Below are 27619 nucleotides of genomic sequence, written 5' to 3'. Positions count from 1 at the left end.
CAGACTGTACCTCCCCAAATGTTTCTGTGAGGGAGTTAGGCTGTGATTGCACACCACATAACTGAGAGACCTTCAAAGACTTGGGTCCAGCAGCTATTCAAGGTTGGACCAGACCAAAACATGTGGCCAAGGGGGGCTACCATAACACCTTGAATCTTCAGGCCTGACTGCTGGATCTGTTTTCTCAGCTACCTCTGTTTGGAGTAGTGTTAAGCGGTGCAGAACCTTGGATTGAATCGGGCCATGTCTTAAACATGTACATATTGAAGTAGAATGTACACAAGAGATACTGAATGTGGTTCATTATTTTCTTTCTTTGAGACAAGCTACGTGTCTGGAGCTATTCTTGGATAAGACCCCCCCCCCTTGCCTAAAAAGAAAATACTTTTCCATGCCCTGCATATTAACAAGCATGTGTGAATAATTCATAGCAGTCCATTTTAACTGCATCGAAGAGGTCAGCAGTAGCCGTCTAATGAACAACCTACTGTTAGGAGCAGGAAATTAAACATCTTCCAAACTAATTTGGAGTATTGGCAAATGCCTCCTTAAAGTGTGTGTGTGTGTGTGTGTGTGTGTGTGTGTGTGTGTGTGTGTGTGTGTGTGTGTGTGTGTGTGTGTGTGTGTGTGTGTGTGTGTGTGTGTGTGTGTGTGTGTGTGTGTGTGTGTGTGTGTGTGTGTGTGTGATCCAGTTAAATATCCTTTTTTAACATGATTTCGAAAGTAATCCTTAATGGAAGTAAATCTCTGTGACTTATCCTCTGCTATTTGGGCAAAGTACATCCCCGTCTCCAACTACACATGTCTTTTTGTCTCGAAAGAAGCCCAGTCTGACAAAAGAATACATCAACGATGACTTTTTTGTGACAACCAAAAGACTAATTGCAAAGCTATGGGTTTATAAAACGCTATACACATGCAACATTGAAATGGAGATCCATTGTGAAGAAATTTAATGCAGAAATAAAAGTGGTTGATGATGATATGGTTCATGATAATGGCTCTGCAGTCTCTCAGGAGGCCAGATGCTCTTTGTTTAACTTAGTTTGCAGCAATTCCTCTACAAATCACATTTGTGTGTGTGTTTTTGTATTCATAAACCATCTTTCAACATCTTTGGTTAAAGGCAGCTATCCATTGAAACCGCTTGAGCTAACCTGCTCAAAATAACACGTATTGTGGTGTTTATGGCCAAAAACGAGCAAGTAGCACCACAGAATCACTATTATTGTAGAACAACATGGCTTTCATTAAGACTCTAATGGGAAGAGGTAATTTGTTAAATATTTTATTTTCATTCCATTCATACAGTATGTATATGAATGGAATGAAATTAATGGAATCAAATGAATCACCTTGAAACCTTTCTGCCATATGATGTATACACCATATGGCAGAAAGGTTTTAAGGTTATATATATATATATAATTGTTTTATTCATTTGGATAATAACCATATGGCAGAAAGGTTTTAAGGTTATTCTTTTTATATTAATTTTTTTTCAAGCATTCACAGTATGATAATTTTCAGGAGGACAAAAGCCTCACTTTTCAAATATTCATGTGTATTCATAAAATGCATCATATCCTTGTGCTGGTCACATGCTCATAGCCTCATCCACCTCAGCCTTGTCACATCCTCTTATTGCAAAATGTTGTTTTGTCTTAAAACTAGAAGCAAAAATTAATGCTGAAATCTTCACTGTTTACGCTCGTCATCCTCCTCTGACAAGTTGGAAGTTTTTTAATGTGTGCAGAGGGCTGTTACAAGATACACAAGATGAGTATTTACAATCCATTTCCCCCTCCTTCAGCAGACACCAAACAATCGGTGTCTCCGTCACTATAGGCTGGCAGCTTGATTTCATAAATATGCATTAACACCAAAGTACTACAAGTTATGCAAAACTCACTCAGGCCGAAGCACTAATGGCTGTTTTAGTATTTATCTGTTCTGCTTTTTTAATTTTGGTTTCTGCCCTTTCTCAGGGAGTGCGGAACACCTTGACGTCTGAGGAGCCTCAGGTAGAGCACCTCAAGGCACAGCTCAAGGACCTGTTCCGCTTCTCCGAGGACTCGAGCCACCTGTCGGACGACGTGCTGGCCGTGGTGAAGGAGCACCAGAGGTAGGGACGTGTCTCTGCCGGGACGTCGCCGTGTGGATCCCGTCCCCGGGGAGGGGGGGGGGTTATTGTTCTGTTTTATATCCAGAACAAATACATTGTAACGTTTGCTAAAGTTGTTTGGTTGTCTCGACAGCCACGTAAAAAAAATACGAATAAATAAACCAGACAATGTTGCTCGACTTACGTCGATGGCAAACTATTTAAAAACATGATGGGTTTCTCAAGTGTGTTACGATATTCTTGGAAATCTGAAATCTTCCAAGGCGACGGAGAGCAGTGACTGCAGCCGCTGACGACACGCCTCTCTGCTCTGAATTCAAATCAGCTTTAGTTCAGGGGTCTCCGTTGAGGAGACAATCTGAGGAATAAGTAGAGTCACACTTCTTACATGAAATTAGCTATTTGTACGCCATGAGTGTATCTTACAACGCACAAAATATTTATCATATTGTACACTATTTATGTTAGCTGCTTAAAGATGCAGTGTGTAGAATTCTGGTGGAAATTACTTTGCAGAAATAAGATACGCTGAGTTTTCGTTTAAAATTAGCCCTTTATATCAACATGTTTCTACTGTAGCCTGGAACAGACAAGGAGAAGGTGTTTTTAATTCAAGTCAGAAAATGAGAGTCAACATTTTAAAGTCAAAAAGAGTTGAAGGAACTCGTGGCTATGACCAATTTGTGAGAATTTCTTTAGTATGGTCGTTGTGTTGGAAAGTTATAATGAGCGATGTTGAATATGAAATGTGCCACACACCGTTGCGTTACACTACAAGTGTCCTCGAAGCTTAACCCTCTGTCGGACGTGCCATCAACATCAACCGCTGGCGAGACTGAGCTCCACACATCCACACAGTCCTTGGTTCTTAAGATCAGCCATTGGGTGTATGTGACACATGCTTGCATAAGCACAGTATCAGAATGCCCCTGATTTGCATTTTTGCATTTTTTGCATTTTTATATTTTCCAAACGGTGAAACCAAGTATCACTCTCTGCAGTATCTTGGGTACATGTTATTTCATTTATTGTTTTTTTTTGGGTGGGTTTAAAGTGCTGAAGAGACAACAGGTCTGTTCTGTCTTTAGTTTTCCTGTTGCGTTAAACCAGTACTAAAACAGTAAGCCACATTTCGATTTATAAGACCGAACCGGGTTTATTCCCGAGTATTAGTCCAATTTATGCCACCAAAAGCTCAAGAGGCAAGAGTAATTAAAAGTGATACATTTTTGACACTGTCTGCACAATAAAAAATAAAAACAAAACAAGATGCTACAAACAAAGTTTCTCCGCTTTTAAAACCAACACATATACGAAGTTGTTACAAGCAAACAGATCTAACCTTGCATTTTATAATTATTATTATTATATGATTTTGCTGTGTGGGAAGTCTATTGAGTGAAAAAATGAGATGAATGCATGTGCAAGATAAGGTTACAGCCCTGCATCGCAATACATCTAAGCCACTTATTCTACCCACCAAACACCTGTCAATAAATCCTTTTAATTATATATATATAAGACTTTTGCTGAAACAATACTTTTCTATACGTGTGTTTCCAGCATTAAATGTCGGGCAGCGAGGCTGTGTTCGGAGTCTGAGTCCAGCCTGAGACAGGTGCTCCAGGACCCGCTTCACTTCTTCACCCAGTGGAGCAAGGGCGTCTCCCAAGTGCTGGAGGCTTCGGCCGAGGTCACAGACTTCTCTCACATCGCCATGTTGGTTCAGAACATTGAGGTAAAAACCCACCGATCTGCACAATCTTTTGCTTAGAGTTTTCCAGGGCCATCAATGTCAACTCAATTTTATTTGTGTATCACAGTTAGTCTCAAAGGGCCTTACAGGCTATCGCTTGTAACCCTGGGGCAAAGATAGCAAGGATACCACCTTGATTATCATTGAAGGAACCTTCAGGAGGCAAGCTTGAGAGATCCCTCCTTGTTGATGAAATAAAGATAGGTACAAACAGGCACTAGAGCACTGAGCAAAATGTATTTTACTTGAATTCACCTTATGATAAAATACTTGTGGTAGCGTGACTTTGAGCACACACATTTGCAGAAGTGCATCATGCGTAATTATTTTCCCCAGGACGCATCCTTCACATCCTTCTTCTGAAGATGGATAACATTTCCACTCTATTTAAATATGAATTGGTGTTGTGCTCATACGTGCATGTGTGATGCAAATGGTTTTCAACCAATCATCGTATGCAAAGATGACAACAGTGTTCACCAATACTTTTTGGTTATGGCACGTTGCAAGCTAAATTACTTTTTCAGAGAGTAAATTATTACTCTGCTATCCACATTGTCTAGTGAAATGTGTGTATGTAGAAAAGTAGTCCTGTTCAAGCTGGTAGAAATGTATGAATGTAAAAAGTCGATGACTAGTCTTACTATTCAAATGCATGAGTAGAGCCATCAGTTTGGCTCATGTCTGGTGAGTATATCAAATGCATGTAATTTGGCTTGCTTACCTCAAGAGAGCGAAGGGAGATGGTCATGGGATTTGCCTAATTATAGATGCCCGCGTTCAGAGCAAGGCTCGGGATCAGGCGATGTTGCTGGGATAATATCCATAGTGGAAGGAAAATCTTTGTGGAGCAAAATGAATAGTTATTGTTTAAAAAAACAAAATCATCAATGTGGATCCAATTCGTCACTTCTACTGAATACGCTCTCAGGCTACAACACACAATCAATCTTCTTTGTCTTTTATCTCTTGCATCTTTAATATGTCTTGTATTTGGGCTGTTCAGTTCCTGTGCTATTTAATAGTTGGTCCTTTACAATTTGCTCCATTCACCATTCAATCACTTTTATCCAAGGAACGTGCAGTGAATTATTTTACTGGTATACTGCCAACATTGGTGTTCGAACTGGTCACCTTTCGTCTGGGGGTCGAACCTGAAACGCCTTAGCCACTAGAATACCCTGCACCTGTCCTCTGTGTGACATTACTCTGCTTAACATTTTAATGGCTAACCTTTTACTGTGAAGGTTAATCCAAATGCTTTGCCATTTGTACTTGCAGGCTTGACTTTAGAATATAGTCAGAAAACGTTGTATAGCCAAGTTAGCTTTCACATGCAAGGAATTTGCTGTGGTGTATTGGTGCTGAAGTACAATATACAAAAATAAAACGAAATAAAATAATCAACAGCACGCAATATAAATAAGATATTATATTTAATATATATTATATTCAATATATCTAAGTTATACAAAATATATGTAAACACACACTTTAAAAATGCAAAGGCTGCGATAGGCAGGGCCATTTGATTTGGTGTGACGGTTCTTAGATGGGAAAGCCATTCCATTAAGCATATTGTGACACTGAATACTAGAGTCTTAGACATGGCTCTTGCTCAGCATCGCACCATAAAAGAAAACGCCCATCAAGCAATGAGAAGAGGAAATCAAAAGGTCAATGAAGGAAAGTGTTTTTCCATTGTTGACATTAGATTTTCCTATTTTCAAAACCTAAATTAGTATTGATGATACATATACCATCACGGCTTTGGGTGACCTTCCCTTCCTCCTCCTCCAAAGTGAAGTTGTGATTGTGTGGGCACCGGTAGGCAGTTACCAAGGAGATGAGCTGACAGTGGCGGAGTTTCATGCTCAGGCTTGACAAAACCCCCCAGGGTGTCCTCGGGTCCTGTTTATTTTGAAGTCTACTGAATTGACTTCCAATAATAATAAAAGGCCTTCAACATTTTTAAAGGTTTTAAGTAATTGTAAAAAAGAAACTGAGGTTTTGCCAAATCATTGATACTGTATTCTGAATCCTTGATCAGCAATTAGATTTAACTCTCATCTCATCTCTCATCTCATCTCATCGTCATCCGCTTATCCGGGGTCGGGTCGCGGGGGCAGCAGCTCAAGCAGGGGGCCCCAGACTTCCCTTTCCCGGGCCACATTGACCAGCTCTGACGGGGGGATCCCGAGGCGTTCCCAGGCCAGTGTTGAGATATAATCTCTCCACCTAGTCCTGGGTCTTCCCCGGGGTCTCCTCCCCACTGGTCGTGCCTGGAACACCTTCCAAGGGAGGCGTCCAGTGGGCATCCTTACCAGATGCCCGAACCACCTCAACTGACTCCTTTCTAAGCAAAGGAGCAGCGGCTCTAATCCGAGTTCCTCCCGGATGACTGAACTTCTCACCCTATCCCTACGGGAGAAGCCAGCCACCCTCCTGAGAAAACTCATCTCGGCCGCTTGTATCCGCAATCTCGTCCTTTCGGTCATCACCCAACCCTCATGACCATAGGTGAGGATAGGAACGAAGATCGACCGGTAGATCGAGAGCTTTGCGTTGCGGCTCAGCTCTCTTTTCGTCACAACAGTGCGGTAAAGCGAACGCAATACCGACCCCGCTGCTCCGATTCTCCGGCCAATCTCACGCTCCATCGTACCCTCACTCGCGAACAAGACCCCAAGGTACTTGAACTCCTTCACCTGGGCTAAGGACTCATTTCCTACCCGGAGAAGGCAATCCACCGGTTTCCTGCTAAGAGTCATGGCCTCAGATTTAGTGGTGCTGATCCTCATCCCAGCCGCTTCACACTCGGCTGCCAGCCGATCCAGTGAGTGGTGAAGGTCACAGGCTGATGATGCCATCAGGACCACATCATCTGCAAAGAGCAGTGTTGAGATCTTCAGATCACCGAACTGCAACTCCTCCCCACCACGACTACGCCTCGATATCCTGTCCATGAATATCACAAACAGGATTGGTGACAAAGCGCAGCCCTGGCGGAGGCCAACACCCACTGGGAACGGGACTGACTGGCTGCCAAGAACGCGGACACAGCTCTCGCTTTGGGAGTACAGAGATTGGATGGCCCTGAGGAGTGAACCCCTTACCCCGTACTCCCGCAGCACCTCCCACAGTTTCTCCCGGGGGACCCGGTCATATGCCTTCTCCAAATCCACAAAACACATGTAGACCGGATGGGCATATTCCCAGGCCCCCTCCAGGATCCTTGCGAGAGTGAAGAGGTGGTCCGTAGTTCCACGTCCAGGGCGGAAACCGCATTGTTCCTCTTCAATCTGAGGTTTGACAATCGGCCGAACCCTCCTTTCCAGCACCTTAGAGTAGACTTTCCCAGGGAGGCTGAGAAGTGTGATACCCCGGTAATTGGCACACACTCTCTGGTCCCCCTTTTTGAACAGGGGAACCACCACCCCGGTTTGCCACTCCTTTGGCACTGTACCAGACTCCCACGCAATGTTGAATAGGCGTGTCAACCATGACAGCCCCTCAACACCCAGAGCTCTTAGCATTTCTGGCTGGATCTCATCAATCCCTGGGGCTTTGCCACTGCGGAGATGTTTAACTACCTCAGTGACTTCCACCAGGGAAATTGACGACGAACCACCATCAACCTCGAGCTCTGCCTCCATCATAGAGGGCGTGTTAGTCGGATTCAGGAGTTCCTCAAAGTGTTCCTTCCAACGTTCGACTACCTCCTCAGTCGAGGTCAACAGAGTCCCACCCTTACTGTACACAGCTTGGATGTTTCCCCGTTTCCCCCTTCTGAGGTGTCGGATGGTCTTCCAGAAACACTTTGGTGCCGACCGAAAGTCCTTCTCCATGTCCTATCCGAACTTCTCCCACACCCGCTGCTTAGCCTCCGACACGGCAGCGGCTGCAGCCCTTCGAGCCCGCCGGTACCCTGCAACTGCGTCAGGAGTCCTCCAGGTTAACATACCCCGGAAGGCCTCCTTCTTCAGTCGGACGGCTTCCCTGACCACCGGTGTCCACCACGGTGTCCGAGGGTTACCGCCCCTTGAGGAACCTAAGACCCTGAGGCCACAGCTCACCGCCGCAGCTTCAGCAATGGAGGCTTTGAACACCGCCCACTCCGGCTCAATGCCCCCAACCTCCACAGGGATGCTAGAAAAGCTCCGCCGGAGGTGTGAAGATCTCTAGGACGGGGGCCTCCTCCAGACGTTCCCAATTCACCCGCACTACCCGTTTGGGCTTACCAGGTCTGTCCAGAATCTTCCCCCATTCCCTGATCCAACTCACCACCAGATGGTGGTCGGTTGACAGTTCCGCCCCTCTCTTCACCCGAGTGTCCAAAACATAAGGCCTCAGATCAGCTGACACAACCACGAAATCGATCATCGATCTTCGGCCTAGGGTACTCTGGTACCAGGTACACTTATGAGCACCCTTATGTTCAAACATGGTGTTCGTTATGGACAATCCATGACTAGCACAGAAGTCCAGTAACAAACGACCACTCGGGTTTAGATCAGGGAGGCCGTTCCTCCCCACCACGCCTCTCCAGGTGTCTCCATCGTTGCCCATGTGGGCGTTGAAGTCTCCCAGCAGAACTACGGAGTCCCCTACTGGAGCCCCATACAGGACTCCATTCAGGGTCTCCAAGAAGGCCGAGTACTCTGAACTGCTGTTCGGTGCATACGCACAAACAACAGTCAGAGTTTTCCCCCCCACCACCCTTAGGCGTAGGGAGGCGACCCTCTCGTCCACCGGGGTAAACTCCAACACCGCGGCGCTCAGCCAGGGATTTATGAGTATCCCCACACCCGCCCGGCGCCTCACGCCCTGGGCAACTCCAGAGAAGAATAGAGTCCAACCCCTATCCAGGAGTACGGTACCAGAGCTGAGACTGTGCGTAGAGGTAAGCCCCACCAGATCTAACTGGTAGCGCTCCACCTCCCTCACAAGCTCCGGTTCCTTTCCCCACAGTGAGGTGACGTTCCACGTCCCCAGCTTCTGCCGCTCGGGTCTGGTCTGTCGGGACCCCCGACTTTCACTGCCACCCATGTGGCAGCGCACCCGACCCCAGCGGGTCTCCCTGCAGGTGGTGGGCCCACAGGACGAAGAGGGAGGGGGTGCCACGTAGCTTTTTCGGGCTGTGCCCGGCCGGGCTCCGTGGCAAACCCGGCCACCAGGCGCTCGCTGGCGAGCCCTCTGTCTGGGCCTGGCTCCAGACGGGGGCCCCGGGCTTCCTCCGGGCAGGGTCTCTCTTCCTCTTTCTTGAATGTTCACTGGGGTCTTTGTGAACCATTCTTAGTCTGGCCCCTCACCTGAGACCACTCTGCCATGGGAGACCCTACCAGGAGCACATGGCTCCAGACAACACAGCCCTCAGGTTCACAGGGACACGCAAACCTCTCCACCACGATAAGGTGACGGTTCCAGTTCCGTTGATTTAAATTAAATTGGCACTTAGAAAGGTCTTTGGCAGGGCTGGCCCTGAGCAATTTGGTGCCGTAGGCAAGATTTTAGATGGCCCCTTGCATCACAGCTAAAGGGCATGCTGTAGGAGTGAGTCTGACATGCTGTATGAGTGGGTTTGACATGCTGTAGGAGTGAGTCTGACATGCTGTAGGAGTGAGTCTGACATGCTGTAGGAGTGAGTCTGACATGTTGTAGGATTGGGTCTGACATGCTGTAGGAGTGAGTCTGACATGCTGCAGGAGTGAGTCTGACATGCTGTAGGAGTGAGTCTGACCAGTTTTTTATGTGAAATAAAACAAAAATGCCAATTGGTGGAAATGTTAAGCCAATGTTGCAGCCAATTCCACCAGCAATCATTGTGTTCATAGACTTACACAGAAAACTAAGGATCGGCATTCGAAGGCCTTTCAATATTCAAATATTTAGTTAAAATAAATGCAGGTAACCAAAAACAAAACAAAAAAAAGTGTTGTGCACTCCTAATGTATCCTGAAGGGCTTCCGTGATCTGGTCTTCACTCAACACAAATATTATTTTTCCATCTATTAGTCAAATCAATTAAGGGAATCAAATCAAATTTGTTCAGCTCATTTGGCATTTTAGAAGCAAAAATAAGTCAGTTGATCAGTAGTCTGAATTTGCGCAGTTGAAACTAAACCATCCTTTTTGACAACAATTTAAACAGCATTTCCTGAGGCACCAACTGAATGGGTTCAAGTAAATCATAGCACTAAGGGAAATTAAATTAAAGTATCTTAACTGAAGCACAAGAGCAAAAAGTAGAAGTACTCGTGGGTTTGGATATCAACAGAACTTCACTTGCAGCGCATGGGCCTGCCGTGCATTACACATTAAAATTTTTGATTTGATTTATTTGGAATACAGACATCTCCAAGGGCAAGAAAAAAACATGACAAAGTGCAAGCACTTATTTCCATCATGGTCCCTGATGTTGAGAGACAGGACATACATCCACATAAAACATTGAACATCGTCAAAAAAACTTGAAAGAAAAGAAAATGCCCTACCCTCACTTTCTATATTGAAAGCATATTGAGCAGACAGAGATAAATAAACACAGACACAACACACATGGGGGAAGAGCAGATTAGTGCCACTAGGATTCTAAATTCTCCACGAGCCAGCCTTTTTTCTGAAACAAAGATGGTTACCTACACTCTTTATCACCATAGGTAACTTGTTCCAGATCATCACTCCACTGTATTTAAGAATACATTTATGTTTGTCTTGAACTTGGGCAAGTACAGGTCTGCAGTGCTACCTGTGGTGTGGTAAGCATGGGTATCCCTGGTCATCGTGAAGTGATTTTTAAGGTATGCGGGTAACTTGTTGTTGCAAACATTATGGACCACTCTGAGCTGGAGATGGACGTCCAGGGGGAGCCTGCCCAGCTGTTGAAACTGGTGCTTACCCACATGATCCCTGATGCAAGCCCTAGCACTACCCTGACTCATTTGTTCTGAGAAACCTGCAGTTTGTCTTTGAGGGCCACTGTACCATGAGCCAAGGCCATAATCGAAGCAGCATAAAACCAATGAATTAGCTACCAGTCTGAGACTCCCTGCATCAAGGAATGGAGCTTTCATAGCTAGGAATCTGGTTTGGCTGTTCTCCTTGCTCATGATCTTTGACGCCACGCTCCCTCCGTCTAGACTGCTGTCTAAAGAGCATCCTAAATAAGTCCCTGAGGGCTTGGCATTGAAGAGCCGCCCACCAAGGCTGATGCAGGTCAACCTTTTTTTGTGCAGCCTAGGCTTAGAACCAAACACTATGAACTCAGTTTTGGCCACTTGAAGAGACAATTTGTTGTCTAATAGCCAGTCCCTGATCTTACTAAATTCCTCTTGCATAGTGTCATGCAGCTTGAGCTCATCTTTGTTGGGAGGTTAGAATAGCTGAGTCATGGGCCTATACAGTAGTTGTTTCTGTTCAGGGCTCCCTTTTACACACTTATTAGTTAAGCTCTCATCTCATCTAGTGTTGACGCTAACCTGAGTGTAGGGGACCGCTCGGATTGTCCACCTTGGCGCTGTGCTGGCCCGCATTGACCCGGTTGATGCTGAAGGGTCTCCGATCAGATGGGAGCTTAGTTTGACCAACCGTTGCAATCGCTTGTTGACGCACCACTTTGTTTTAATCATGTCGTTTTTGAGGAAATTACTTTTAACAGGAACTGTTAGACAAATAATTAATGGAAAAAGGCAGTCCATGCCTTTTCAAGTCAAAATTATCTTTGTTGGGGGTAATTTGTTGTAGTGGCTGACGTGTGTGTGTGTGTGTGTGTGTGTGTGTGTGTGTGTGTGTGTGTGTGTGTGTGTGTGTGTGTGTGTGTGTGTGTGTGTGTGTGTGTGTGTGTGTGTGTGTGTGTGTGTGTGTGTGTGTGTGTGTGTGTGTGTGTGTCTAACAGCTCCTGTTAAAAGTAATTTCCTTAAAAACGACATGATTAAAACAAATATGTGTAATGATACAAGTACCCACGTACAAAATCATGCAAATCAAATACAATGATGTGATTCTCTCACTCCTTTGCCTCTCCATAACCTCTTTTTAATGAGACATCCCATTGAGCACTTTGAAATTGGCATGTGGTCTTTTTTCGTTACTTCCTGTTGACGGCTTACTTTCCATCTTCCAACTCTGCAATCACCTTGTCGCAGGCGATTATAATGGGAGTGTTACATACTTTCTGCAACACGCTAGAATCCAGCAAGTCAACCAGAGAGATAAAGTAAGTGTCAGGTTTGGCAGCCTGCTCATGTGGGCTAATGTACCCAAATCCTCACAAAGCAATATTGATGATGGATCCAGCCCATACTGACTGCTTTGTTCATGTAGGGCACCATACATCCTTTATCCAAAGCTCTTTTCCTCCTGTCTGTTTCTGTTCCTGCCCCTGTCTATGTTTGTGTCTTCTTCTCTCTGTCTTTCTCTCTGTCTGTATCTCTTAGTCTGTCTATCTGTCTCCAATTCAAAGGGTTGCCAAAGCACAAGAAGTAAAGTAAGATGAAACATAAGATACAAAATAATAATGGTGAAAGTGTCTTTCTATATATCTCTCTTTTCTGTCTCTCTCTCTCTCTCTCTCTCTCTCTCTCTCTCTCTCTCTCTCTCTCTCTCTCTCTCTCTCTCTCTCTCTCTCTCTCTCTCTCTCTCTCTCTCAGCGTCTCCTGAAGCACAGCGTGCAGCTGCAGGAGCGTCTGGCCCTGCTGCAGGCCAGGGCTGACCTGCTTGCCCCGTTGTTCGGGCCCCAGCGTGCAGAGTGCCTGGGGGCCGAACTGAGTGCCGCAGCAGACACCCGGGAGTTGCTCCACACACAGCTCCTGGAGAGGAAGATCCAGGTTCAAGTAAGAGGGAGAGAGAGAGGGGCAAGTGTGGGGTGTCTGAACGCCCGACGATGTGTGTCACCAATTACTTTCCGTGGCTCAGGGCTTTGCTCTGCGGAGCTCCGGTGCCGCTGAGGCCGCCATGCTCAACGGTTTCCAATAACTTTGCGTGGGTGAGCTGCGGGCCGTGACAGCATTCCAGCCGTCCAGTCGAGGCCACATGGTGGAAACAGGCAGGAGGAGAAAACAAATGACTCCCTCCACCACACTGAACTCTCAAATCTACGGTCGATCTTTGTTGACGTCAAACCCCCAAGTGTGTCTTCCCTTCGGCCTAAAATATAGGATTTCAGTATGTATGTCTGCAACGCTTCACCGACTGTTGGGTATTGAAAACCTAACTATTTAACATGCTGTTGCTTGCTAAATAGCTTTTTTTCCCCCAGCCAGGTCGCCAACAGACCATAGAATGCATCCTATGAGTAGATCCTTTAAGGCCGACCCATTAGACAGAGGCTGGGCTGTTGGGTTTCATTCGGGGGAGTGTGAGGTGTCCCGTTTCTTAATGTTTGGTTGTGAGGTTTGAGTTTGCTACCATGGAAACCACCTAAAAGTCATTGGTGGTTATCTAATGCCGCTTTTCCACCGCCAGTACCAGCTCGACTCGACTCGACTCGCCACGCCTTTTTTGCGTTTCCATTGGCAAAAAAAGTACCTGGTACCTAGTACCGGGTACTTTTTTTTAGTACTACCTCCGTCGAGGTTCCAAGCGAGCGGAGTAGGTACTTTTGTGTGACGTAAACAGGCTGCTGGTAACTGATTGGCCAGCGGCTGTAAATGGGAATAATCACTCAAAGTTAAGTTGTGTCCGGCGTGGTTGGAGTCCACAAACCTGCTCCCGAGGGGGACACTGATCAGCGTTTCGCCGTGTGTGTCGCTCCTTTCCCGGGGCTAGAGTTAGGCTGCGCGTCGTTATGTGTGTCGGGCGTGGTTGTGTGTGTCCGGCGTGGCTGGAGTCCACAGACCGGCTCCGGAGGATCAGTGTTTCGCTGTTTCGTTTTAGTGTCGTTCCTTTCCTAGGGCTCGAGTTTCGCCTCCATCAACGTTACCGTTTGACAACAATAGACGCGCAGTCATTGCGCTTTTTATTTTATTTTCCATCATAACCTTTCCCGGGAATCCCGGGAAAATAGTCTTGATCAGATTCAGATTTCCCGGGAATCGCGTCTCCCGTGATTAAAACCTAATGACGACCCGCCCATGGTGGAGAGCTTCTTTTCTACGACCCGCCCACATTGAAGAGGTACTTTTTTAGATGGAAACGCAACCAAACTGAGTCGAGTCGAGGCGAGTTGAGTCGAGTCGAGCTGATACTGTCGGTGGAAAAGCGGCAAAAGAGTATTGGTGTTTTTCATCTCTTGTGTGTGGTCCTCTCTCTCAGGGCGTGCTGTCCAGGACAGAGCAGTTTGCCGTTGCCCATGAGGTGATCCGCTGCTCGCTGAGCGAGCTCCAGGAGAGGCTGGCTGTGGCCAATGTCCTGCAGCCAGACGTCCCCTCCAAGAAGAGCAAGGCCCAGCTGCTCCGGGTGAGGCCTTTCTCTGGTGTTGGGTTTTAGATCCTCGTTATCAGATGGGTAGCCTTCCTGGGGTTAAGACGACACAAAAATGCAGGTTTGCAGGCAAAACAAACAACAGCGATGAAACAAACACACAGAAAACTTCCCCAGTCCTCATCAGAAGCAACGGTGGGATGTCTGTGTTCACTATCACCATGTTTTCCAACGATAGTAAGTTAATTCATAACCTTTTGACCATCGATATCCGTGCACATTTGTACTCCTGGTGCCAAAAATGTCTGCATCTATCTGTTGTGTGTTTTTGTTTTGTTGCACTGCAGAGCCCATCAGTGTTGATTATAGTGTTTGATGGGTCAAGCAATGGCAAATAGAATTGAGCTGAGGATGAAACGGGTGGTGGACACTCAAACACTGAAGCCGTAACAATTTAGAAAGGTAGAAACTTGCAGGTGACAATTGAAACACTGGGAAGGGCGGGTCGTGTGTGTGTAGCATAGCGCAGTGCAAGATTTGTGGTTACTCTGATTGTGGCTTTCTCAAAACGTGTGTGTGTGTGTGATAGATGACAACCCTTTTTCGCTGTTGGTTTTCTTATCCTCAAGTCAACCACACTGATACGATTTTTGGTTCATAGATCATTTTATGATCGTTTTAACGTCAGCGACAATAATCAAATCGTCAGGTCCCATTCTCCTTGTTAATGAACCCTGGTGAATGGGCCGCTTCCGCATGGTTCATTAAAGCACTATGAAATCGTATATATACTAATGGATAGTTGCTAAATCACAATAAGCCCTTTTCCCAGCGGCGTCATCGTAGGACAAACACAGGTGTCGCTCCTGATATTAATAAAGTCTCTGCTCCTTTCATGCGCCAGCGCAGGGTTGGTCGATGGAACCAGTGAAGATAAGCATAGACATGTATACATAGACACCGCATTGCTTGCTTTGACCCCGTGCTGCGTTATGTCAATGTCGCCCCTATACGATCCAAAGGCTAACGCGGTGTCCGTGTATATACACTACCGTTCAAAAGTCACTTAGAAATGTCCTTATTTTTTACACAAAAGCACCGTTTTTTTTTCAATGAAGATAACATTTATTTAATCAGAAATACAGTCTAGACATTGTTTATGTGGTAAATGACAGTTCTAGTTGGAAACGGCTGATTTTTACTGGAATAGCTACATAGGTGTACAGAGGCCCATTTCCAGCAACCATCACTCCTGTGTTCTACTGGTACATTGTTGAGCTAATCGTGTTGAGCTAAGGCTGATTGATGATGAGAGTTCTGCAGTTGTGTTAGCACAGCTGAAAACTGTTGAATTTTCATCGAAAACATGAAATTGTCTGGGTGACCTCAAACGAAAATTCTTCCAGTGCCGTGGTACGTAAACGTAGCAGACCCATCATTAGTGTTCTGAGCGTGTTTGTCATACGATGGCACCTCTGTGGAAAGGGTCCATGGACAGACGGCTGGTAAGGCAGCTCATTGTGCTTTATGTGGGTTGGATTCCTCAGGTGATCCTGAAGGACCTGGAGGACTGTGAGGCCCACATCATGGCCTTGGAGAACCTGGTCTCCGCCAGTGCCACCAACAGGACCCAGTTTGACAAACTCTCTGCTGAATGGAAATCCCTCTACAAGGCAGTACAGGTGAGGCCGTGGTAGAGAGACACACCTTCAGATGAATGGATGCCTGCGATGACTCTTTTCATTGCATTCTTCACACAGCCTTGGGTTGATCACAACTGGAGAGGTTAGGAATGTAGATGTGATTCATGTGAATGCTTCAGAGTAGGGATGCACCGATTGTGACATTCTGGGCCGGTACCGATACCGATGTTTAAAATAACAATTTGGCCAGTAGCCGATACCAATGTTTTTTGTTGTTGTTGTTGTTATTTATTCCACCTTTACATGCACTTTCTTGCCTTTAACCTCAATGAATTGAAAATGACAACTTTTCATCGGATTGCTCCGGACTCGCCGTTTCTGCTTCATCAAATCTGTTTGGTGTTTGTGTGTGCGTGTGGCATGCGTATCCTGGCTTGTGTGTAAAAACACTGGCTCAGATTGGCTACCATGAAACATGACTCTGCCTTAGCCAATCATAATCGCTTATCTCGTTGTTAAACCAGCCGGTCTCCTCACTATTAGTTTGTGCGTGGAGCCAGGGGTGCATTCGGATTACGCAGTTTATTCAATCAATTCATAGTAACGCACCACATTTAACGGTCAGTAACGGTAACAGCGTTGTAACAACGGAAACAGTAATTAGTTAGATTACCCGTTACTGAAAAAATAACGGCGTTACCTAACGCCGTTATTTTAAACAGCGTTATTACAAACACTGATCAAATCTCATCAGCCATTTGAAAAGCAGACATGGAGAAGTATACAACGATTACCTGGAAGCCGATAAAAAACTGAGAAATGAACGGGACACCAAGAAAGCACAAACCACCACCAGCAAGACGATAACCACAGCATTTGAGAAAGGGAAAAAATTCCCCACGGACAGCGCCAAAGCTAAAGGGATCACTAACAAGGTGATGGAGTTCATCGCATTAGATGACCAACCTCACATCCTCCGCTGTGGGGGATGTGGGGTTTCGAGTGAAATGTCACTGAAACATGTCTTACAAACTGCATATTGCTGATCTTTCTCTGAGACAGTGAAATACTCCCACACGACCGACATTTTCTTTCACTTTTATTTGTAAACAAACCACACATGCGCGCAGCACCCGCCCGCTTACGTCATCACGCCAGAGGCGTGTCCTGCCAGCGGCTGTTATAGGTGGTATTATTAGTAGCCTATCACCTGTTATAGAACCAACACAACATTTAGCCAGTGCAAAATTGATATGACACAAAAGATAAACATCGGCCACTGCCATCGGTGAATGTCATCTTATTTCCCGATAGGCCGATGGCAGTCAACAACGCGAATATCGGCCGTTACTGATGTTCGTCCGATAAATCGGTGCATCCCTACTTCAGAGTCTATTGCTATATTGCTATATATACATATTATTGCTATTTCCGATTTACAATTGAGTCACTTTGCAGACGCTTTCATCCAAAGCTATTTAGTGATTAGTGATTTTCAGATGCATGCATGCCATTAAGGAGCAGGTGAGGGTCCGGGCATCTTGCTCAAGGTAGTCTACCCTCGGGTTTGAACCCAGAACCTTTTTAGCTGGGTGTCAAACCCCCTGCACACACCACTAGACTATCCTGCATGGGGTACCTCGGATAATAGCCATAAGTGGTGTCATCTTCTGCCTTTAGCTTCCTCCTATCTTCGGGAAAAAGCCACCTCCTATAACACCTTTGTGTTGTGGTTAGCCAGCAAAACAAGGGCACGATCAACTGGGGTGACCAGATCCCAACTCACCAGATGTGGGACAAAGACTATGTTTGTGTGGGACAATGTGGGACAATGACACCAATGCATCAAGGCAGTCTAAAAGAACTTAAAAAAAAATAAACATTTCTATTCTGGCCCTTTTCTGATAACATCACTATGCTTTGCCATGTGGTTGATTCAGTAGCACAACAGCCTGAAAATAAAATAAAATAAAAACGTAAGAAATATAACTGAAATTATCTGCATTTACTGGACAAAGCCAACTAAAGGCACACCTGGGTATACAATTAGGCACTACATAAAATAAGAAATCAAACTAGAAATACAAATCAAAACTGGTCAGGAGGAAACAAAAACTTTAAATAATGTTTTTTCTGTTTTTTCCATCATAGTAACACAATCAATTCTCTTCCAGCACCAAGGAGAGCACCTGGCACTGTCTTAAATCTAGCACCACACTGGCTCAGTGTTCACATTATTCTAATCTATATCTTAGACAATGTTTATCTTACCTTAGGTGTTCTTCTTGGCTTTATACTTTTTACAGAAGAATTGGTTATGGGGATGCTGATGAGAAAGGATGCAACAGCAGATTTGGTGTCTTTGTGCTTTTAAGCAAGATCGACCACTTCTCCACAACAGGAGCTCTGCTCTCCACAATTTCCTGCTGGTGTGGCAGAGTCACACAATACTCCTCATACAGTTCATCCATGTCCAGTTTCCCCCTATCTGTAGGGCCTCCACGGCATCACTGAGCTGGGAGAATGTGAAGCTGCTTTTCAGCACCAGGCATGCAGGATTTTTCTGGTAGTTGTTGTCCTTGAACTCATACCATTTTTCCAGGTAGTTGAGTGCAGTTTTGTAGAAGTTGGAAAAATCATGTTTGATTGTTGCTGCCTTTTAGTCAGGAAACTGTTGGACAAAAGCACTGGTCTCCATTCCAAAGAAGGAATCAATTTGTCGCTGTTGGAGCTTTGTCTTGAGAGTGAGCAATATGTCATATAGCTCGTAGATGGTCCCATCCTGTCCCTCCAACAGCAGCAAAACATCATGGAAGATCTTCAGTATGTTATTGAGGAAAGCCAGGTAGGCCTGTAGCTCAAGGGGTTGCCCCTCACCATCCTGATGCCACAGTGCTTTTGGGCACTTACTCTCTCCCAGTGACAAGAAGTAGCTCTTGATAGCTGCCCAGCTGTCATGTGGCCTCAACCATCTTGTGGGTATTGTGCATGAATGGGTGAATGTCAGTCAACACTGTAAAGCGCTTTGGATAAAAGCGCTATATAAATGAGGACCATTTACATGTCTCCGTACAACATGATAATCTTCCTCCACAAAGGAGAAAACTGCTTTCAATTCCTCTGTGCACTTTGCAGACACTGAAAAGTGACTTTTGTTCACTACAGAGTCAATGTCAATGTTCAGCATGTCTCCAGCATGCGTTGCACAGTTGTGTACTATGTGGGCCATATAGTTTGCCTTGATGATGCCACTGTTGTCTGCCTTTAGCTTTTGGAAAACAGAATTGTATTTCCCATAGTTTACACTAGCATTATCAGCAGTGTAAGCTGAAATCATGTCCAGTTGCAGGCCATTTTCCTCTAACTTGCTTGTAATCTGGCGGTGTATGGTAGCAGCCGACTCATGGCTATCCTCATAAAAGTCATGAATCTTGCTTTTCAAACCCAGCTCTGGTGTCCAATATCTCAAAGACAGTAGGAAGAGTTTTGTATTGCCATGATTAGATGCATCTGAAGCCACTGAAAAAAATGGCGTGTGGACTTTTTTTGATCACTTGGGAGCACTTGAACAACTGGCGTTTTTAACTCTCTCAAACAACTCTCCACAGAGGCAGGTGCAAGTACATCTGTAACTATGGATGCTGCCTTTGTACGACCACATGACATTTTCTTTGCAATCTCATGGTCGATGTTTAGCTTATTACCACAGTCTTCTGACCTGTATGATAGGGAGTGTTTCACAGTGTGGTAAACACTCAGTACGCCACTGAGCGTTTACCACTATGTGAAACACTCCCTATCATACAGGTCAGAAGCTTAGCGCTGGGCCCCGGTGCAAGTCTTGCGCTGGGCCCCCCGCCATTCGCCCTCACCTATCCCCCACGCACGATGAACATCCACTCCCCATAGGGCCTAGGCCTACAGCTGCACAATCATTATTAGAACCATGGACAGTGACTTAGCATCCCTACATCACACAACGCATTCAAATCTGAGCATAGAGGGAAAAGGACGCACACACAATCATTATTAGTACCACGGACAGTGACTATTTGCATCACTGACACACTAGCCTACGGTCAAAAACAGAACGCAGGTAATCCATTCAGCTGAACACGCAACCATATTTCCCTAACAGCACAACGATGGCCTAATCAAAAGCAAACATAGCCAATGGACACAATGGGCACAGCGGGCATTTAACCACAACCTGATAAGCCGATCAGTTGCAATAATAAAAGAAACCTGAACTCACCCATTCAGAAGTTAACTCTGCGGGCCTTCTGCTCAGCAAAAAAAATTTACAATAGAGATGTTTTTTTTCAAATTCTGTCTTAAAACAAGCTCTGAAGGCATGGAGTTGGCTCGGGAAACATGGGCTTATGTCCCTGTTTTAGTGGTCAGCAAGGCGCTGTGCATGCTCATACAGGGCATCATCAGTGGCACTATTCAGTTGTGAGGGTTGGATAGCCTGGAAACAGAGCAACAAATCTCTGCAGTAGCTGATTGATAATAATGTCCAGGCTGGCATTAAAAACATTGACCCTGAAGTGGCTCTCAGGGTCACTGAGCCTCTCATCCTCGCACAGCTCACCGTAATGTTGTTTCAATCTCCTTGCGTGAACGCACAGCGCTTGTCCACATCCGTATTCACCTCCGTAAGAAAATGAAAAATGACTCAAGCAAACTTCACACAAAACTTTACCTCGCCTTGCACTGGTTTCACCCAGGGATAGATAGTTTCCCAGTCTTTATTGTATCTGCATTTCCTCTTCTTAGCCGTACGGGTAGTGCTTACCTCCATGTCTCTTGCTGCATGCCGTTCTGACCTGATTTGCATTGTTTCTTGTTGGTGGGTGTGCCCTTAACCTGCATCCGCGTCCCAGTTTGATTGACATGATCCGCCCGCCCCCTGATGACAGCTCTCACTGCTGTCTCCATGCAGCTATTTGATAAATGCCAGATTATAAAACACGCATTTCAAAAATGGTGTCTGACTGTCAATAACAATGCGGGACAACGTTTAAATTTGCGGGACGTGTGAAAAGTAATGGGAATGCGTGACTGTCCCGCACAAAGCGGGACATCTGGTCACCCTACGATCGTCCCCTTGTTTTGGAGCGGGATTGCTTCTCAAGTGTGTGTGAAATCTGGACTTTGCATTGGAGCAACTTCAAGGAATCTAGGTCTGATGGTGATCACCACGAGATCTTGATAGCATTTATTTATTCAAGAGTGTTATTTATTCAAGACGTCAAAAAACGTCTCAAAAGTGCTTATATGCTCAAACTACGCTCTAAGGTGAGCTTACTGCCGCCTTGCAGGGTTGACTCCGCCATCTGTTTGTGAACGTGTGTATGAATGGTTGTAAGTTGCTTTGGACCAAAGCGTCTGCTAAATGCCATGAATGTAAATATGCTATTCAAAACATGATGATCAGAGGGAATTTACCATGTTTTTTCAAGTAAGCGATGGAAAAAAACCTCCCTTTTAATAAGGGCATTTAGTGCTATTCATCGGCGCTTTTGCTGAAAGGAATCCAAAGAGATGTGCGTTGGGTAATGACATGCAGGCAGAGTAGGCCAACATGTGCCAGAATCCTGATCACTTCTTTTAAGTCTTCAAAGCTTGGCATCATCTGATCTTTTTGATTTTAGTGTCTTATTTACTCAGATGAATGCCAAATTCAAAAATTGGGTCAATGGTTTTGTTTGGGTAATGTATATTACATTATATGAACTAGGGCTGGGCGAGTAAGAGTTTTATTGATATATTTTTGAAAGAGATATGTAGTAGAGACAATTTTGCCATACAGGTATATTATAAATTATTTTAAATAGATCAAATAAATTGTGCGAGCACTATTTATAAGGCCGACTGCTTCTCTCTGAGCCTAGACAAGCCATGTTCAGCTGCTCAACCCCGCTGTTTACATGTACGTAGCGTTCTCCCACCCATGCAACGCATCACAACAAACTGTTGAACGAAAACATGGCGGACACGGTGCAGGTGGAGAGTGAGCAGTTGGTGTCTTAGAAAAATAATTATGGCTCTGTTATTTGGAGGTATTTAGGGTTTAGAATTACAGATGTCGAGCAAAGCGATGTGCATAAAAAAGGTTTGGTCAAAAGGTGGAAACACTACAAATCTCTGCAGCCAGCTGCAGCAGATCCACCGACTGCTGTATGAAGAAAAGTCGATATGTGCCAATGGGAGTAAATGAGCAGCCCCTCCCCAAGTGGTACAACCCAGGTGGGCCTTGTACTGCGATTGGTCAGAAAGACGTAACAGCTATGACAACATTGAACTTGCGTGCAGGCTCGAAGAGAATGACACACACCTGGCCAGTAAAACAGACTACAGTGTTTAATTGGGACTGCTTTTAATTGAAGTTTTACGGGATATGTACAGCTGTGCTTTGTTGAGCAAAAAAAACAAAACTAAACCTAAATAAATGGTTGATGGTGATTACGTGTGGCGTTGAGCTAAAACTACACACTTTGCCCGTTTTGTTCAAAATATCGTTATCATATATAAAAAAAAAACGAAAAATATTGCAATATGATTTTTGGTCCATATCGCCCAGCCCTAATATGAACAATTGTTCATGGTGGATGGAGATCAAAACATGCAAAACGGGGAGATACTGCATTATGCAGCAGTACTAATGTCAATGAGTTCACTATTCAGGATACTGTTAGTTTGCTTTGTCTATAAAAATGTTTTTAATGTTTTTTAACTTTGCCTTTATTTTCTATCTATTTTACTTTTTACTTATCTATTATTTTATTTTATTGTATGACAATGTTTATATGTGAAGCACTTTGAGTCTGCCTTGTGTATGAAAAGTGCTATATAAATAAAGTTGCCTTGCCTATAAAAAGACCCCTGCTTACCCTGAAGTGTAAATAATAGATCATGGTAATAACAATGGCCTGGCCAGAGACTAGTAAAGAATACGTGCCACCATGCTCAACATCAAACTCATCGGTGATCCTCTCTAACTATCTTTCTAGTTTCCAACTATTATTTTAATCACAGGAGTGGAAAGTACTTTGCTTGTTTGAAAATGTTGGGCTTCCCATACTTCCCATACATACAGAGTAAGTCTATACTGCATTCCAATGCAAATATCCTATTTTGTTCCTTTTAAAACAGATCATTTTGATACATGCAATACCCTTAGTTTACTAGTTTTTGCAAAACAAAAATTGGAGGTTTTTCTTTTAGCTAAACCAAAAGGAGAGAATATGAATTTTATTCATGTGGTGAATACATACTTTGACTTGAGTGACCTATTCTTCTACCAGAGTACAGTTTCCAGAGGAAAGGTTTACTTTGTGTGTCAGTACTTTTCATCCACCATCACCGCAACCGCGGTGTGAATGCGGTTCTCACTAGTCAGAATCAATACTTCAGATAGTCAAACACCTCGGCCGGCATTGTTTGGAGTAGCAAAGCACATTCAAAAGCTCAAAAGTTTGCCTTAAAGCTACACTCTTTTTCACTCTGCCATTACAACTGCATTCAAACCTTTGTGAAATTATATGGTTTGTGTAGTAATAATAATACAAATAATTAATATATAATTAACAAAACATCCACCACTTTGAGGCGATTTTGTAAGGAAGACACTCGTTTCTTTTCATCACCAAACCCACTTTATTCTCGAGAAGACTCCTAATTTCGAATCATTCTGAACAGAAATCACATGGCTGCAGTAATAAAAACTATTCAGGACAAAAGACACCGGCAGCAGCACAAAAAATAATGAAAGAGGAAAAAGTTCCATTGGGCAAAAGTTTTAAGCAAGGTGCTTTGTTCTTTCCCCTGCCTGTCCCAGGTGAGAGTGGGTGAGAGTCAGCACAGCATCGAGGAGCACCAGGGCTTCCACCAGAACATGCTGAGCGTGAAGGACTGGCTGCAGACCATGAGGCAGAAGCTGGAGTCTTTCTGTGGGCCCAAAGGACACTGGAGCGTGAAGCAGCGGCAACACGAAGCCCAGGTGTGTGTGTGTGCATTTTGTTTGTATGTGTGATAAACGGTTGGCAAGTGGTATTTACTTGCCAAGATAAAAGCTTCACCATTAAAAACATGTTGGTGAGTTGATATTCTGATGTTATTCCAACACCCTGGTCTGAATTTAAATTGAAGTAAACCAACAAATCTTCCCCGGTGCGGGGGAAGGTTTGAAAGACTCAAACCAAGTCACGTTTGAATGCCTGGCAGCTAGGTGTGTGTGTGTGTGTGTGTGTGTGTGTGTGTGTGTGTGTGTGTGTGTGTGTGTGTGTGTGTGTGTGTGTGTGTGTGTGTGTGTGTGTGTGTGTGTGTGTGTGTGTGTGTGTGTGTGTGTGACAGTGTGTGGGGGTGGCTGCTGTATGTTGACAATTGGTTGGGAAGCCATGAAGGTCGGGCCCGGGGCAGGTCTCCGGACTGTGTCTGACACCATGGGATTGACCTAATAATAGAACTGGGGATGTATACACCAATCAGACACCTCTGGGCCTTCCTCATCCAATTAAATGTCTCGGCGCCCGGGGAGAGGTATAAAATGGGCAGGCCGAAGTATGCTCGGAGGAGATAGAAAGTAGAGGCACAGTGCTCCCAGCAGAAGGACTTGATTAATACTCTGTTGTCATGGTGCAATGCAGAAGCACGGCACTGGACTATGGATTTTTAATTGAGGCGAAGAAAAGGGCATTCCAAAAAAAAAGGCTCATTTGGAGATATTAGTGGCCTTGGGGTTCTTTTTATTTTTATGCTCCAGTTTTTCATGCGCTCTGTGTGCCCCGTGAGACCGGGCCGATCTTGTGAGTCCACGTTTCAGTTCCTCACTAACGACCAGTCTGGCTCCCGTGGAAACCACAGTTTTCCAAACTCGACATGTGGACGGCCCTGTGCTGGGTCATGGCTAGGGGGAGGGACGTTCATAATCACATCGGGCCTGGGAAGGCAATGATCTGCACATATGGGCGTGGCCTTACATCAGGCCACATTTGTTTGTCAACCAAGTGACACTCTCGCTATCTCTCTCTGCTCTGACACAATACGGTAGGGAGTGGAGCAATACGACCTCCTCTGAGAAGAGCGTTCAGTGCAAATTCAGTGCAACAAATGTGAAGGCTCAGAACCTGGTGGGTCTCCCGGGGCGGGCCGTGGTGATCGCCAGGCTACTTTGGATTCGTGCTCCAAAATAATGTGCTCATAGCTTAAACATTGGCCACAATGTTTGGTTCTTTAAGAAAACCAGAAGCACCTCGGCACCAGAGATGATCACAGTCGCTGTTGACCTCACCCACATCTTTTACCTTCCATGAATTTGAAAGTATGATTACAGACGAGTGTGTCTTTTTATAATGACCCCGGCCTTTTAACATGCAAACCTGGTTGCTTTCTCCTCCTCTGTGTGTGTGTGTGTGTGTGTGTGTGTGTGTGTGTGTGTGTGTGTGTGTGTGTGTGTGTGTGTGTGTGTGTGTGTGTGTGTGTGTGTGTGTGTGTGTGTGTGTGTGTGTGTGTGTGTGTGTGAGCAAAAATAGGGAAATGTGTTGCCCTGGCAACACCAAGCAACATAAATTTAGCCCTTGCTATGTTCTGGACTCCTTTCATTTCACCTAAAATGCAATGTCATCTGTGGAGCTTTGCTTTTCACTCTGTGTATTTATTTGGATGAGTTTGCGCTCTACAGTATTAATTAGTTTTCCACTGCAATATTCTGCCTGTTTTTAAAATGGCGCTGCCGGTTATGAAGCCTTAATGAAATGACTAGTGCCTGAGGGTTGGAGGGGAACTTACTAATTGCCAAAGACAAATGCAAAATTGAGGGAAAGAAAGTAGACAGAGCTGGAAGTATAAGCTTTGAAAGCCTCCGTGGTCTTTTCTTTTCTGACAGCAATTAATTAACCGATGTTACCCATGTTAAATTGTAGCAAATGTGATCATGGCCGACTGGACTTAAAGTTGAGATAGATTGAGTTTGCTTCGCCCTTTTTAATAGAGCTCACTTCCTCCTCTTCTCACCCTTCATTAAGAGGATCCCAGTGGATTCTTGGTCGTCACAATGCAGAATTGATGAGGGTGAATCCAACCTAAAAGTGTTTTTCCAGACCCTTTCAACAAGAATGTGCGTGTTGGCACTTGACACAGGGCTGAATTGGCACAGTGCATTCGATTACTTCCATGATTAATCACTTAGTTGATGAATCGTATTATAATTTTGATGGTCTGTTAATTGCTTTACTCATTTGTCAAGAAATAGTTTTAAAAAGCCAAGGATGTTTGGCTTATAGCTTCAGATATGCAAATATTCAGTTTTGCTTCTCAATTTCAGCTCATTAAAACATAATAATGTTCTTGGCTGCTTGTCAAAGCAACCCTATTGAAGACATCACTTTAGACTCTTTAGGCATTTTCCATTGCTTAAGACATCGTAAAAACAATGGCATGTATTTATTTGTAAAAAAAAAAGATACCAATAAATTGTCCAACAATGAAATGCGTGTGAAGTGCTCAGCACATGATGAGCTCCCGGCGATTCCACCGTATTCCCGTGGCTTTGAGCGCTGAAGACCAGCCTTGCCTTGAAGCTGCCCAAGGCATCGCAAGCAGCTTGGATTGTTCCACCTTGACGTTGTTTAGAGTTCTTTATATGTTAGAAAAAACATTGAACTCACGTCTGTTGGCTTACACCGGGTACATTCTTTAAAGATTTATTTTTTAGCATTTATGATATTATGATTATTTATGATAGAGTGAGATAGACAGGTATGGTATGGGAGATAGAGGGGAGGACATGCAGCAAAGGACCACAGGCAGGAATCGAACCCCGGTCGCTGCGATCAGGACTGGGCCTTAATGGTACGCGCCCTACCCGGTCAGCCACAGGGGCGCCCCATCCGGGTATATTCTGAACAACGCCACAAAACAACGTCATTTGTTGACCCATCAAGCTGCCCCCCTGCAGTGGATGACCGGCCTGTTGTTGATGTGTCGTCTCAGAGGGCCCTGGGGGAGTTCCCGGAGAAGGAGCTGCAGCTGCACCAGACGGAGGCCTGGGGCCACAAGGTGCTGACCCACACCTCGGAGGAGGGCCACGCAGACATACGGTGCGACCTGAAGCGCCTGCGAGAGTCCTGGATGGCTCTGTACGACCTGAGCCTCAACCTCAACAGGTACGGGACGGGGAACCAGGGACGGGGAGAGCCGACCAACCAGATGGGACGACCCTTGGAACCGTGTTATTGTAATCACTGGTAGTCATCGGATTGGCAATGGATTGTCATCATGCGCCATAAAGTGACTTCAATTGACGAAGTCTTTTCTATCAGAAATGGCCGTTGCAGAAATGTTTGTAATTTGAAAGGGATCTTTGTAGTGCCTGAGATATGAGTATGGGAAACACAATGGTGAAACTTGATATGCTGCTGTCCAGCTATCTAATTTAGCTCCAATGAGCAAGACTCTCAAAACAGCTTCATGGTCATAGGTTATGGAACACTATTTGTGCCATTTGAGAAAATAAGATGAATACTGCAACAAATATATACATTGAATTTAATGTTTCAATTTAATACATTTTTAATTCATGATAGTCAATCTTTAAATTGGTTTAATAACCTTTTTTTCTATTTAATGGATGATTTAATTTTACTACATATGTATCCTATTTATAGATTCATTTTTCTTATTTTATTAGCCTCTTCAATGTAGTTAAATGCACTTCAAATACTTGAAGTAAAT

At 44.7% G+C, this 27619-nt stretch overlaps 1 protein-coding gene across 4 annotated transcripts in view; it reads left to right on the top strand.

Moving 5' to 3' along the window:
- syne3 (spectrin repeat containing, nuclear envelope family member 3) overlaps window positions 1-27619 on the top strand; it is a 55008-nt gene that overhangs the window by 13852 nt on the left and 13537 nt on the right. For all 4 annotated transcript variants that reach the window (XM_084482087.1, XM_084482086.1, XM_084482084.1 and 1 more), the window contains 7 exons: window positions 1989-2125; window positions 3689-3863; window positions 12530-12712; window positions 14133-14276; window positions 15788-15922; window positions 23727-23888; window positions 26879-27051. In XM_084482087.1, coding sequence (XP_084338213.1) covers window positions 1989-2125; window positions 3689-3863; window positions 12530-12712; window positions 14133-14276; window positions 15788-15922; window positions 23727-23888; window positions 26879-27051 — 1109 coding nt within the window. The remainder of the gene's footprint in view (window positions 1-1988; window positions 2126-3688; window positions 3864-12529; window positions 12713-14132; window positions 14277-15787; window positions 15923-23726; window positions 23889-26878; window positions 27052-27619) is intronic.

The sequence above is a fragment of the Micromesistius poutassou genome, assembly GCF_964030765.1.
Source record: "Micromesistius poutassou genome assembly, chromosome: 17".
In the NCBI taxonomy this organism is placed as follows: Eukaryota; Metazoa; Chordata; class Actinopteri; order Gadiformes; family Gadidae; genus Micromesistius; species Micromesistius poutassou.
The sequence above is the reverse complement of the archived record's forward strand: the minus strand, read 5'-3'. Positions and strand labels throughout refer to the sequence as shown.